Genomic DNA, 13,073 nt, shown 5'->3' with positions numbered 1-13,073 from the left:
TGACAGGATACTCTAAAATAAATTGAATTTGGTGCTTGCACAGGAAAACACACCACTTTGTTTTGAGACCAAAAAAAAAAGCATCACATTTGGCTTTTATTACCACAGTGTGTGCAAGCTGAACAGTCAAACATGTGGAAATATTCACCACCGCTCCGCACACTGTCTCTCAGTCAACATTTTAATGTGTTTGTGTTTTCAATTTTCTTCTAGAATATTACACTAGTTGCTGTATAACTTCTTGTTTTGAGGGAAATCGGAGGTCACAAGCTCGCCCATCTGGCTTGGATGCCATTAAATGAGCATGACTCAATTAATTGATGTCAATCAAACTTTTGTTTTTATATATGCTGTCAGCCAAAGAACCTAGAAAAGATTTCCTGTGGTTCAGCCTGAGGCAAGCATGTTGATGTGCCATGCTGGGCCAAGATTGCAGGTTTTCAATCTAATTAAACACACCAAGTGATTTGATTAGTTTGGTCCTCTTTTCTCTGATGGGGCTCATTATGATCATTTTCGTTATCCATTAATGTATCACTTTTTTTTTTTATTAATTGGTTCATCGTTTAGTTAATAAAAATTCAGGAAATAGCGAAAGAAGTCTGCCCCAATTTCCCAGAGCCCAAGGTGACCTCTTCATTTCTTAAATTGCTTGTTTTGTCTGGTCAACAGTCCAAAATGAAAAGATATTTAATTCACAATGCTATGGAGAAAAACAGCAAATCCTCCCTGATAAACTGGAACCCGGAGAACGTTTGGCATTTTTGCTTGATAAATTTACTTAAAAGAATAATTGACTATTAAAATGGTTGCTAATTCATTTTCTGTCTGTCCAGCTACTGCGGTACATGATTATGTTGAGACAATGCATGGCCTCTGTCCTACATGTCTCGTGATTCCTCATCTCTTCTGTAGATAGTTGATGCTTCTGCTGTATTTCAGATTCCCCTTTAATCCAATTCAACATAACTTTCTCCCTCAGTGTGACCTGGTGTTGGATGCAGCCCACAGAAAGAGCCCAGAGCCGAGCATAGCTCCCAGGAAAGAGGATATTGTGGAGAGCATCATTTTCAAGGCCTCAGATGTCGTAGTGGTGACCTTCAAAGATGTGGACCCGAATTTCGCCAGGAAAGGTACTGAGGGCCTTTGTGTTGCCACATATTATCTAGGTACATGAACAGCAGTCTTTATATACTTAATCTTGTAAATACTAAAAACCCATGAAGCATACACAATATAAATAGGTGAGTTTGTCACTTTGTATTCATTGCACATTCAGAAAAAATAAACACATGCCAGAGTGAGTGACCATCAGTGCATACACACAACAGTTTGATCTGTTTCAGTCTGTATTCACTACGTTGATGTCACAGAGGCTTTGTCGTGAGTTAAATCTTGTGTGTCTGCTCTGAGTGGCCAGTCATTGAAGACTAATGTGATCTATTGATTGGTCCGAAGGTTGCCCTGGCTCAGCAAGGACACTCAATAAAGACTGAATATACCTATATAATTCTTATTTGAACAGGTGAAACAGTGTGAGGGTCTCGTCACATGGATTCGAAGAGATGGTACTCCACTGGTGCCACTCGCAAAATTTAAATTGTTATTAAATTGAACAATTGTGGACTGACTTGGAAATTTCTAGGGCTGTCAATCGATTAAAATATTTAACCGCAATTAATCACAACGATTGTCCATAGTTAATCGTGATTAATCGCAAATTAATCGTACATTTTCTTAGCTGTTCAAAATGTACCTTAAAGGGAGATTTGTCAAGTATTTAATACTCTTATCAACATGGGAGTGGGCAAATATGCTTGCTTTATGCAAATGTGTGTATATATTTATTATTGGAAATCAATTAACAACACAAACAATGACACATATTGTCGTGAAACCCTCACAGGTACTGCGTTTAGCATAAAAAATATGATCAAATCGTAACTCGGCAAACTCAATCCCAACAAGCAACGACAGCTGTCAGTGTGCTGACTTGACTATGACTTGCCCCAGTCTGCATGTGATTATCATAAAGTGGGCATGTCTGTAAAGGGGAGACTCGTGGGTACCCATAAAACCCATTTTCATTCACATATCTTGAGGTCAGACGTCAAGGGACCCCTTTGAAAATGAAAATTACGCCAAAATTTAGCGTTAGTGTGGAGCGATATTTAACCTCCTTCCCAACAGGCTAGTATGACATGGTTGGTACCTATGGATTCCTTAGGTTTTTTAGTTTAATATGATGCCAGTATCTTCACTCTAGCTTTAAAAGTGAGCCGGCAACAACCTAAAAATCGCAAACTGCACTAAAACAATTTGTGGCGTTACAGCGAATTTGTATTAACGCATTATTATCGCGTTCATTTTGACAGTTCTAGAAATTTCACAATGTTTTGCAGAAAAGTAAAACATCTAAAACACCATTACTAACGTTAGTGATCCTATATTACTAAGTCAACAAGGTAGTTAATTTCAGTGTGTTTAAATAGCTGTTATTTCTGCAGAAAGTGTACTGGTCAGAAATGTCATTTTTGTTTAGAGTGTGCTTTTCATCAATTTAATAGCTGAAATAAGGGGATGTAGGGAGACAGCTAGACATGGCTGGACTAAATCTAGGAAAACCACACTAAAGTTGTTAACTGTTGGTGTGATCGCTAGTCAGTCATTCTATCTGTCAGTCCATCTTCTGACTCTCTGTCATCTGTCTGTCTCTCCTCTCCGATGGTCTAGTCTCCTCTGACACAGGTAATATATGGCTGTTTTCTCCTCTCGCACATCTCTGAATGCACTCAAACAAATTTGTGAATCTCCTAAGGCTTGGGTCTGATCTGTTGCCACCTATTGCTGCTTTTTGAATCCAATTTGATGACAGCATTTTGGGATCACTGCTTTCACATAACCTAAGAATAAGAATCAAATGTTTGATTTAAGTCAGTCTTGCTCCATCTTTTCACCAGATCTTTTGTTATCTTTTTGACTAGATGTTGCTTTCAGTGGAAGAGTTGCCTCTTGCTCTAACATACACAGTTCAGTTAAGCTTTTAACTTTAGAGATCAGCAGATGCTGAAGCCTATCCTGGTCATGGCCGTGGGCATTATATGTATGGTTTTATGCTTACTTATGAGGAATCTGAGCATGTGTGAGAGATATACATCTAATGGTGTAACATGTTTAATGTAGTAAACTAACACTAATACTTGTTTTAAACTAACACTAATACTTATTTTATTTGTTTTTAACAGTAGTTTTAGTTTTCAGCTGACCTTTTAAAATTTGATATATAGTTTTAACTCATTATTTTATGGTTTAGGCCCAAGAACAATTGGAGCCTCTACGTAGCCAGCCAGCAATGGCACCCTTGCAGCAATGACTCACTCTTAGAGGAGGAAGGATATGATTATTATTTTTGGCTTCACTTTCAATTCAGAGCATTGTTATTTTCCTAAACATGGGGTTCTGCTGCGGCACTCGATTTCAATTAATTACTGGAGCGGAGCTCAGTTCAAATCAGAGCTAGATGGAAAAGGGGAAATTCTAAGTATTATGAGTATGATACCATTGAAAGCAACAGATTGAAAACTCATATCGAGCACTTGCACCTTAATTTGCTTTGTGAGCATTGTATTAAAAATCTGATTATGTCAGGACATTTAATTTGGTTTGGCCCTCAAGTGCTTTGAGGTCATAATAATTGACTGCAATCTAAATGCATGTTTGCTTACCCCTCACTATGGCCACATTTGATTTGTTTGAAATGTTCCTTATTTGAAGTCCCTTAATGGACAGAATGCATTGAGCGTACCAACCACCTCCACCATACCATATAATTCAGGCCTGTTAGCCCAACTGTCTGCATGGTGCCAATCTAGTATCTCTGAACTTGCTCTGTGCCAGAAATGCTTAAATGCTCTTTTTATTGTGGGGATGAGTTGGGATGGCTGAATTATGTTGACTCCAGGTGGCTGATATGCTTAACGCACGTAGTCCATTGATGCCAGTTCTGAGAATGTGAGACTTGGGCTGACATGAGATTAGATTTCCTTTCAAATATAATTGGGGGTTTTCTTTGAGCACGCCTGTTCCTGGTTCTAGTGGAGCCAACCAAAGTATCCTATAAGTTTAATTAATTACAGTGAATGGTTCTGAAAGTATGGACTATCATCAGCCTCAAGTAGACTTTTATACACGTGAATGTTGTCTTTCATGGTGTTGCCATAGTGGTGCGCAATAAATTAAATGTCGGAAAAGACGGGCCTTGAAGACATTCTATGATGCATGTATTTTAATTTCAGATGAAAGTTTGCCATCTGAATATTGCCAGCAGAATATTGTAGCACCTTGTTGATTTAATTGGTACATTTTGTTACAGGCTAAGACAGTAATTGGGGACTAGCTTTTTGCATTTCTTTGCAAGGCTGTTTTCATATTCTTGCTCCCGCTGTCAGAACATTTTATCCTTGTTAGCTTTACCAAGGCCCGCTCAAGCAATAGCTCAAATTTTTTTGAAAGGATTTTGTCCCCTCCCAATCCCGTTGGATCCATGTCTGGTTGTGAGTGGGTGTGCCTGGTGAACCACCACTACCTCTATATAGACCCTTGCTGTGAGAGCTTGTGGCAGAAGCTCTTGAGGCATGAGTGCTTCCCTGCATAAACAGTGAGAGTGCAGCCATGTGACTGTATCCCATCATGAGCTTCTGTGTGTGTGTGTGTGTGGGGGTGTGTGTATGCGCTGTACATAAATATGTATTCTTTGTGTGTGCCACAGACAACTTCACAGATGCAGCAGTGAGCGGTAAGATCAATGGCGAGCATAAAGAGAAGGATCTAGAGCCCTGGGATGGAGGAGAGACCCACAACTCTGACAGCCTCGAGTCTCTGGATACAGATGTGGTAAGAAAACAGACACAAACACATCAAACGCATCGACGCTGCACTTGTGAGCACATAGAATCCGCGCAGGCCTTCGTATGATGACTTGTTAATATGACAGGGAAAGAAGTAAACACAGGTTGTGTCATCTGATCCACAGCATTGATAATTTGTTAATAGGCCTTTTGTGAAATTATCTCTCTCTCTCTCTCTCTCTCTTCATATCAGTCAAACGGCTGGGACCCCAATGACATGTTCAAGTACAACGAGGAGAAGTATGGAGTCTTGTCTACATATGACAGCAGCCTGTCAACATATACGTAAGCTTCTCTATGTTCATGTGTTCCTCTCTTTGTGTTTATTCTGTTAGAATATGTTCATTCCAAGCAAAAATGCTATTCAAAAATCACTGGGAATTAATCGTTTATTTTTCGAAAATCGCTGCCCACCCCCCTCCACCCCCAGCAGCAGCTGCTCCGCGGGGAGAGAGACACGGTGGGGGAAAACGACATGTAGGCTCAGCACATTTTCCCATGGAACGCATCATATGAAACTACAAAACCCTAAGTAATCCATTGGTAACAACCATGTCATACTAGCTTGTTAAATAGGAGGTTAAATAATGCTCCACACTTGTGCTATATTTTTGCAAGGAAAACCTGGCATGGCCATTTTCAAAGGGGTCCATAGACCTCTGACCTCAAGATATGTCAATGAAAATGGGTTCTATGGGTACCCACGAGTCTCCCCTTTACAGACATGCCCACTTTATGATAATCACATGCATTATTTGGAGCAAGTCATAGTCAAGTCAGCACACTGACACACTGACAGCTGTTGTTGTCTGTTGGGCTGCAGTTTGCCATGTTATGATTTGAGCATATTTTTTATGCTAAATGCAGTACCTGTGAGGGTTTCTGGACAATATTGGTCATTGTTTTGTGTTATTAATTGATTTCCAATAATAAATATATACATACGTTTGCATGATTTAAGTATGGACAATCATGCAATTAATCGCGGTTAAATATTTTAATCGATTGACAGTCCTAATATATTTAAAATCAAAGAATGTGTTTTCTGCTTCTATTTTCAAAATCTCTGGTTATTAATCTAAGCTTTTAATCTTGTTTTGATTTAGTGTGACTTCACATGACAAAAACTTGATATCAGGCCTTCCCTACAGTCACTACATCACCCTGCTGCCCTTGTCTGACCTGCGCTTGTTTCCCAGGGTCCCCCTGGAGCGCGACAACTCAGAAGAGTTCCTCAAGAGGGAGGCGCGCGCTGCCCAGCTGGCAGAGGAGATTGAGGCCAGTGCCACATACAAGGCCCGTGTGGCCCTGGAGAACGATGAACGCTCTGAGGAGGAGAAATATACTGCTGTGGTGCGAGGGGAAAGGGAGACTCACACACTTAGCAGGTGAGACAAAGACACACATACAAACTTGGGGCCAATACATAATTCTTGTGCTGGCGAGTGTGTCGGTGCAGTCCTTGTAATTATGTAATTGCAGATTGTGTTGACAACCAGCATGTGTTGTCATTGACGGTAATTAGCTCTTAATGTGTGATGCAATGCCAGCTCCTTCAAAAACGCAGCAGCACAACACAACGCCGCAACAAATACAGTCCCGTAATGGGATTTAGTTTATATTATTGTAATTATTGTTATTAAATGTGCATACTGTAAAGTCACGTAGCTGGCCTGGCCTGTTTGCAAACGTTATCGCCTGTAGGTCTGTTTGAACATACGCCATTATTGTTTTATTGTTATAAATGGTTCAATAAAATATTCCATTCACCTGTTTTTTTTAAACAAGTCACAACATGTTCATGTAGTTAAACTGACTATAAATATAGTCGGAGATGATTAATAGCAGGGAGTGCTGATTTATCCCACATGCACTGTATTTATTAAGAAATTACTGGGAAGAGGCACATTGTCCACACTTGTATAAACACTTAATTTCCGGTGCCTGATATTTTACGAAGGCTTTGCAAAGAGAAGGATCTATATACCAGTATGGCCCATACTATAGTTCTTTAAATTTTCTTTATACTATCATGTCATACACTACATATCAGAATTTAAGGAGTTTGAGTTCTCACCATTGAAGTGAAAGGATGAGAGCACAAGTACATAATATATGTACATAATGCTTGCAGATGGCGTGGGTCTGCAGTAGAAAGGCTTATGCTTGAGAGGCATATTCAAGCCTTAAAAGGGAGACAAAGTAGTTCCAGCAAATTCAATAAGTAGACAGCAGCTGCTCCCAGAACAAATACTTCCTTGGTAATTAAAGAAAACATGCTCATTTTGGCTGATGAGAAGTACTTAGTTGAATGTAATGAGTGTAGAATTAATTCCTCCCCTTTATTATCTTGACTATTGTCTTGGATATATTTAACTGAACCATCTGCTTGTATTGTTTGTTTGTTTGTTTTGTTTGTTGTGCATGTTGTGTGTGTGTGTGTGTGTGTGTGTGCGCGCAGAGAGAACAAGTACATTCCTCCAGGTCAGAGGAACAGGGAGGCGATGTCCTGGGGACCGGGACGTCAGAATTCACCTCGTCTGGCGCAGAGCTCAGCTGGACCTTCAAATCCTCGACCAGGACCTCACGACTACAGTCCCAGCTCCGGGGCCGACCAGAGGGTGGTTAACGGAGGTATGTTAACTCATCACATACAATCCTATGGTGTTACTTGCTACAGCCGATATACAAAATATGTACAGGTGCAGAGGTACAGATTCTCTGATTTCCTCTACTGTGTAACTGATGTAAAGCCGGTGGTGACTGTGGGTTTAGCGTCTCTGGGATGTTCATATTTGTTGTTGCTGTTAATTCATTTATTTATTTATCATACTTTACTTATGTCAGTTGGATAATTTAATTTCTGCCTTGCCATTCTTTCTCATATTTATTAATCCCCCTTCTTTATTCCTGCTATACCTTTGTTTTCCCCACTTTAACTGGTTGTTATCTGCCGTTTGTCATCCTTGATCATTTGTCCTTCCCTCTTTTAGGTTCATCCCATTGGCCCTCACCCTGTCCGTCTCCTTCCTCCCGCCCCCCCTCTCGTTACCAGTCTGGCCCCTCCTCCCTGCCTCCTCGGGCGACCACGCCCACCAGGCCACCCTCCAGACCCCCCTCTCGACCTTCCAGGCCTCCCTCTCATTCATCCCACCCCTCCTATCCCTCCTCCTCATCCTCCTTTTCCCACCATGGGCCCACGTCGCCAGCCTCTACTGTGCCCAAACGCATGTCTTCAGAAGGTACCCACAGTGTGGAGTAGACCTGGGCAAAGGCATGAGTTGAAGGTGGATGTATTGTGCTCAATGTGGAAATGATATTCCATAATAATCAGATTGAAAGATGTAATAAACTAAAAAAAAATAAATAAAGAAACCACTTTCAAAAATACATTTGCCCAGGTCTAGTGTGGAACAACACAAATAGGTGAAGTTGCTTCTTCAGACTGATTTAGGGTCAGACAATTTTCTTACAAATGGAAATTGTGAGGATTTGGTAAACCACTAAGCTGATCCTTTGTCAGTGTGTCAGGCAGTTTCACCTTGGCATGTGGGTGCACCACGATGTGTGCTGTGCTTTTTGTCTAGAAAGAGTGAAAACACCGAGGCACCAGTTTCTCAAAATGTTTTCTGTTGGAGCAGTCAAGAGGAAGATCTTGGCAGACGGCATTGTATTTTAGCTAATTAGTAATGTGGCTGCGAAAGAATTGAAAACAAATCTTTCTTAACAAAAATGATAATAACCATAGACATTTGAAAGGCTTGATTGTTGCAATTTATTTTTTTTTAAATACAAAGTTATGCGAAGGTTTGATTATGAAGCATTGGAAAGATGCACACAGAAGTTTGAATTGGCCCTTTTTAAAAGAGGATACATTACTTATAACAACTTCAATCAGTTGGGCCTGACGTTCAGTGCTTAACAGTGATATTTTCTGCTGTGTTGGCTCTGTACTCCAGTGCATTGGATTTGAAAGTATATCAATGAAAATGAGGTTAAGATACCAGCTTTGAGCTTTAATTTGATGGAATTTATTCACATCCAAATTAGATTGGACTGTAGGAATTCTCGTTTTTTTTTTTTTATACCTGGCTCCCCAATCTGCTATTCTGCCATTTGACCTCTTTTGCTTAAAACATTGTAAGTCTGTTGCATCTCCGATGACACTTAGCAAGTGTGATCTGTTGTACCTGTAATGACAGCCTCACATTATTGCAGCAAGTTGAGGACAGCAAAAACGAGACTACTAGGTTACTCTTTAATTAAAGGTAGGGTCGGTGATCTTGAGAAACTAGCAAGAGTACACTAGATTTTATAAGATGATCTAATAAAAAAAACAGCCCAGTGTCGCCAACTCTTTTCCAATGAAGGTAGCTAGCAGCACTAGTTCCAAAAGTCCCTAAATCTAGCGAGAAAGTCGCCAATTCGGCTACACTGACAGTCTGTCGCTTCTGGCCTCCCTCCAAAGCCACTCCCCCCAAATTATCATTACAAACATAAACGTATCATAATGAAGGTGAACTGCGAACATAGCTATTGTTAGTACTCACAGCTGTCAAGCTAGCAGCTTGAGGAAGTCTCTGGTGACGCGCAATGAGTGCACGTCAGAGTGTGCAGGCAGGTAGCCCGTCCAACCCTTTCATTCAGGCCGAATGAAATGGTTGAACAGGCTTATTATTATCCCAGAGCATTTGATTTATTTAATTGCTGAAGGGATGTAATGAGAATTTCAACTAATATAACAAAATAATTCTAAAATGTTTACTAACCCTGCCTTTAAGTCTAATATATTGGTTATATATGGTTATATTTGGTTATAGTTGGTTATAGACTCACCACTATCTTCCACAGTGATGCTCCTTTTCATTGTCCTAAGATTGGGCGGGGCATTGTTTAACAAAGGTTATGAGTCCTACTCTGTTTACCCTCAAGCAGTTAAAACTGAAAGCAAACCCTTTAACCTCTTAGTCATTGTTTCTTGTTAAATCCAATGAGCTGGAGTACTGAGCTAAAATAATTAAGTACCGCTGTCCAAGTACTTATCATGTTTATACTTTTCAAATGTGTTTACACTGAAATGGCAAATTATTCAACTAATATTTAGTCAAAGATGGGTTTTGCACTGGGCTGTCACCTGTAAGACACACAGTTTGTGTATACCTGCACGAACTCTGCTAAACAGTGAATTTCTTAAATGCGGGTTTCCACTTCACCTTCTATCCTCTGTTTCCCCATTTCTCATCTCTCACTTCACTTGGTTGTGGTTTGAAAGGTGTGGTGTGTTGTTTGATCACTTTACAGGATCATCTGCAGTTTCTCCACTAACATGCATGTCACCAAATAACGTTACTTTGTGATGTGATATTTCAAATTTAGATTAAGATATAATCAGTGCAGAGAGTTTTTTTGTTAAGCCTTTGTGAGACACGGATCAAAGAGAAACCTTCACAGCAGGATTGTAGGAAACACAGACTGTTCAGTGCGTTTACCTCACATCCACTGTCTGTGTCTGTCTTTCTTCATCTACAGGCCCACCCAGGATGTCTCCAAAATCCCAGCGGACGCCTCGTGCTCACAGAGTGCCACCCTGCCGGACCACTGGAGTACCCCCAGGAGTGGATTTAAGTTCCCATAATGCCCCTGGAGAGCTCCCGGTGACTCCACCAACCAGGAGCAGCTCCTCTGGAGGGACATGGTCCTCGGTGGTTAGTGGAGGTAAAATAGCTCTTTCCTTCCTTTTTATTTTTATTTCTTTACTATTTGAGTGTTTTTATTTTTGATCATTTTTTTTTCCATCTGTGTGAACATTTCTACTTCATTGAGATGTCACTAAATGGAACGAATCAGCAAAGGAGATAAGAAATTATAATGTAGCACCACTGGACGTTATACTTTTGAAGCGACATGCATTGCACTTAAAACATTTCAGCAACTTTTTCTGCCTTATTGTATGATTTTAAAGGACCAGTGTGTAACATTTATGGGGATCTATTGGCAGAAATTTAATATAATATTAATAATTAGGTTGTCTTTAGCGTATGATCACCTGATAATAAGAATCGTTGCGTGTATGTTACCGTAGAATGAGCCGTTTATATCTACAAAGGGAGCGGGTCCCCTCTCCACGGAGTCCGCTATGTTGCAGAACAGTAGCCCAGAACGGACAAACCGAACTCTGTTAACTTTTCCTGCTTGGGTCGGAGTCATCAACGTTACTTGCTCCTGTCGCTGCGGCTCACTCTCTCTTGCTTCACCACTCACTTCCTACGTACACACGCGCTATGCACTGGCTCTGCTCCAAATGACCTACAACTGGCTCTACAGAGGGCAATTCTGTTTTTTGTGCTGGCCACCGTAGCTCTCCAACACGCTTGGTACACGAGAGAGGCTTCAGTTGGTTGTAATCTCCTCACCTCACCGCTAGAATCCACCAGATCCTACACACTGGACCTTAAAAAAAAGCACCTTTTTAGAGTATGATGAGTGCAAACATGGGTGAAACCCTAACCCTCTCACTACTTATCCTCTAATGTTGGCAGTAAATCAAGATGAGTGAAGTTGGTTAAGGTGACTTACATTATGTGATCACCAAAATATAATTTCTTCTCCTCCTCAGCTCACAGACCTCGCTCCCCCCGACAGAATAGTATGGGGGGAGCCTCCTCTGGCTCCTCCTCCCTCCCAGCACCCCAGACAGGAACAGCTCCTGTGGAAACTGTTGCTACAGCAACATCAGCTTCCTCTCCTACTGCTGCTAGCCCCGCCCCCAACATGGTCACCTCTACTTCAGGAGATGGTAGGGTTACAGTAGACCCACACTTTCACTGAGATTGATTGAGAGAATGAGGAATGCTAAGTATGATATGAAATACCTCATATCTGTGTACTTGAATTTGACGTGTTAGTGTAGGTTGGGACACGATCAGAAGCGCACTGTTCACAGATCTTTGCTCTGCTTTTTTACTGAGAGTCAACAAACAATTTTTCTGTTATAGCAAAAGAGTGTCGTATCCAGGAGACAAGACAGACATCCCCCACGGCAAACAAGGAGAACATCAAGCCCTTGGACAGCTCACCTAGTATTACCAGACCAGTCTGTAAAGGTGCAGTATACACTGGGCAGCAGCAGTATTCGTTGAATCCATTTGGTAATCACTGAAACCCTCAATCATGTATTTCTCTCTTTACTCACCTTACAGGACCCCCTTCTATGGCACCAGACCACAGAAAACAAATAGATAATTTAAAGAAATTTTATGTCGATTTTAGGGTAAGTGCTGAAAATCTGACATAACTAACCTCATGTTATGTGACCCCTTCTAAGTCTTCTTTTCATCTTTCCAGTTGCAGTCTAGTTCAAACCCAGACCCTGCTTTTGACCAGATGATGACCAAGCCTCCCAGAGATCCAGCAGACAAGCCGAAAGACCTTCCCCTGGACAAAGCCTCCACAGTGGGGCGGGAGGGCGCTGAAGACGGTGTTGTAGTGAATGCAGCTGGCACCCCCGGTGGTGCCTCCGCTCCATCCACCGCCACCACAAACACCAGTAAGCCTGGCAGCCCCGCTGCACTGTCCCCGTCTCCCTCTGCCCCCGACCAGAAGAGGGCAGGGCTGGATGTGACATCACAGGGAGTTCAGACGACAGCCACGTCCTCATTCAGTGGACCCAAGCATGAAGAGAAGGAGGAGAAAAAGGAGGCCGTACAAGAGTGAGTGGAAGAGACGGAACGGTTCAGAGGGTAGACTGAACATATATTTTAAGAATAAGGCTGTTGATACCAGATAATCCGATTATCTATTAACATTTTTGATCCTAACAAATATTTTATATGTGTAGTCAAAGCCTGATTTATTTTATTCCATTGTGGTCCAAAAACTATTAAAAACACATCAATGTGCTGCACCGCTGCCCTTGGTTACATGTTCCTTCTTCACCATGAATGAGGGCACTGTAGTTTATTCAATCCCACATACACGCCCTGCTGCTCACTAGAGCATCAAATGTGTTTTAATCCGCTGCTGAAAATAGTCCCCCCCCTAACAAATGCACCATTTACTCCTCTTTGAGTAATGTTTGCACCGGCTGTTTTATGAAACTACTGAATCTTTCAAGAAAAAATAACAATAATTACCGACTGATCCTTTAAATGTTAACTTCTTCACTGT

General features: G+C 41.2%; 1 protein-coding gene across 17 annotated transcripts in view; it reads left to right on the top strand.

Moving 5' to 3' along the window:
* Window positions 1–13,073, top strand: part of atxn2 (ataxin 2) — a 37,039-nt gene that overhangs the window by 11,113 nt on the left and 12,853 nt on the right. For 9 of the 17 annotated variants that reach the window (XM_074637417.1, XM_074637409.1, XM_074637416.1 and 6 more), the window contains 12 exons: window positions 983–1,133; window positions 2,734–2,748; window positions 4,769–4,893; window positions 5,101–5,192; window positions 6,107–6,295; window positions 7,369–7,541; window positions 7,901–8,149; window positions 10,437–10,622; window positions 11,524–11,703; window positions 11,903–12,010; window positions 12,107–12,177; window positions 12,252–12,616. In XM_074637417.1, the coding sequence (XP_074493518.1) occupies window positions 983–1,133; window positions 2,734–2,748; window positions 4,769–4,893; window positions 5,101–5,192; window positions 6,107–6,295; window positions 7,369–7,541; window positions 7,901–8,149; window positions 10,437–10,622; window positions 11,524–11,703; window positions 11,903–12,010; window positions 12,107–12,177; window positions 12,252–12,616 (1,904 nt within the window). Of the gene's footprint in view, window positions 1–982; window positions 1,149–2,733; window positions 2,749–4,768; window positions 4,894–5,100; window positions 5,193–6,106; window positions 6,296–7,368; window positions 7,542–7,900; window positions 8,150–10,436; window positions 10,623–11,523; window positions 11,704–11,902; window positions 12,011–12,106; window positions 12,178–12,251; window positions 12,617–13,073 lie in introns of all 17 variants that reach the window. The other 8 variants (XM_074637414.1, XM_074637411.1, XM_074637420.1 and 5 more) reach the window with 3 other exon arrangements.

Source organism: Sebastes fasciatus, chromosome 6 (genome assembly GCF_043250625.1).
Source record: "Sebastes fasciatus isolate fSebFas1 chromosome 6, fSebFas1.pri, whole genome shotgun sequence".
Taxonomy (NCBI): domain Eukaryota; kingdom Metazoa; phylum Chordata; class Actinopteri; order Perciformes; family Sebastidae; genus Sebastes; species Sebastes fasciatus.
Note: the sequence above shows the minus strand (reverse complement) of the source record. Positions and strands in the feature narration are given on the sequence as shown.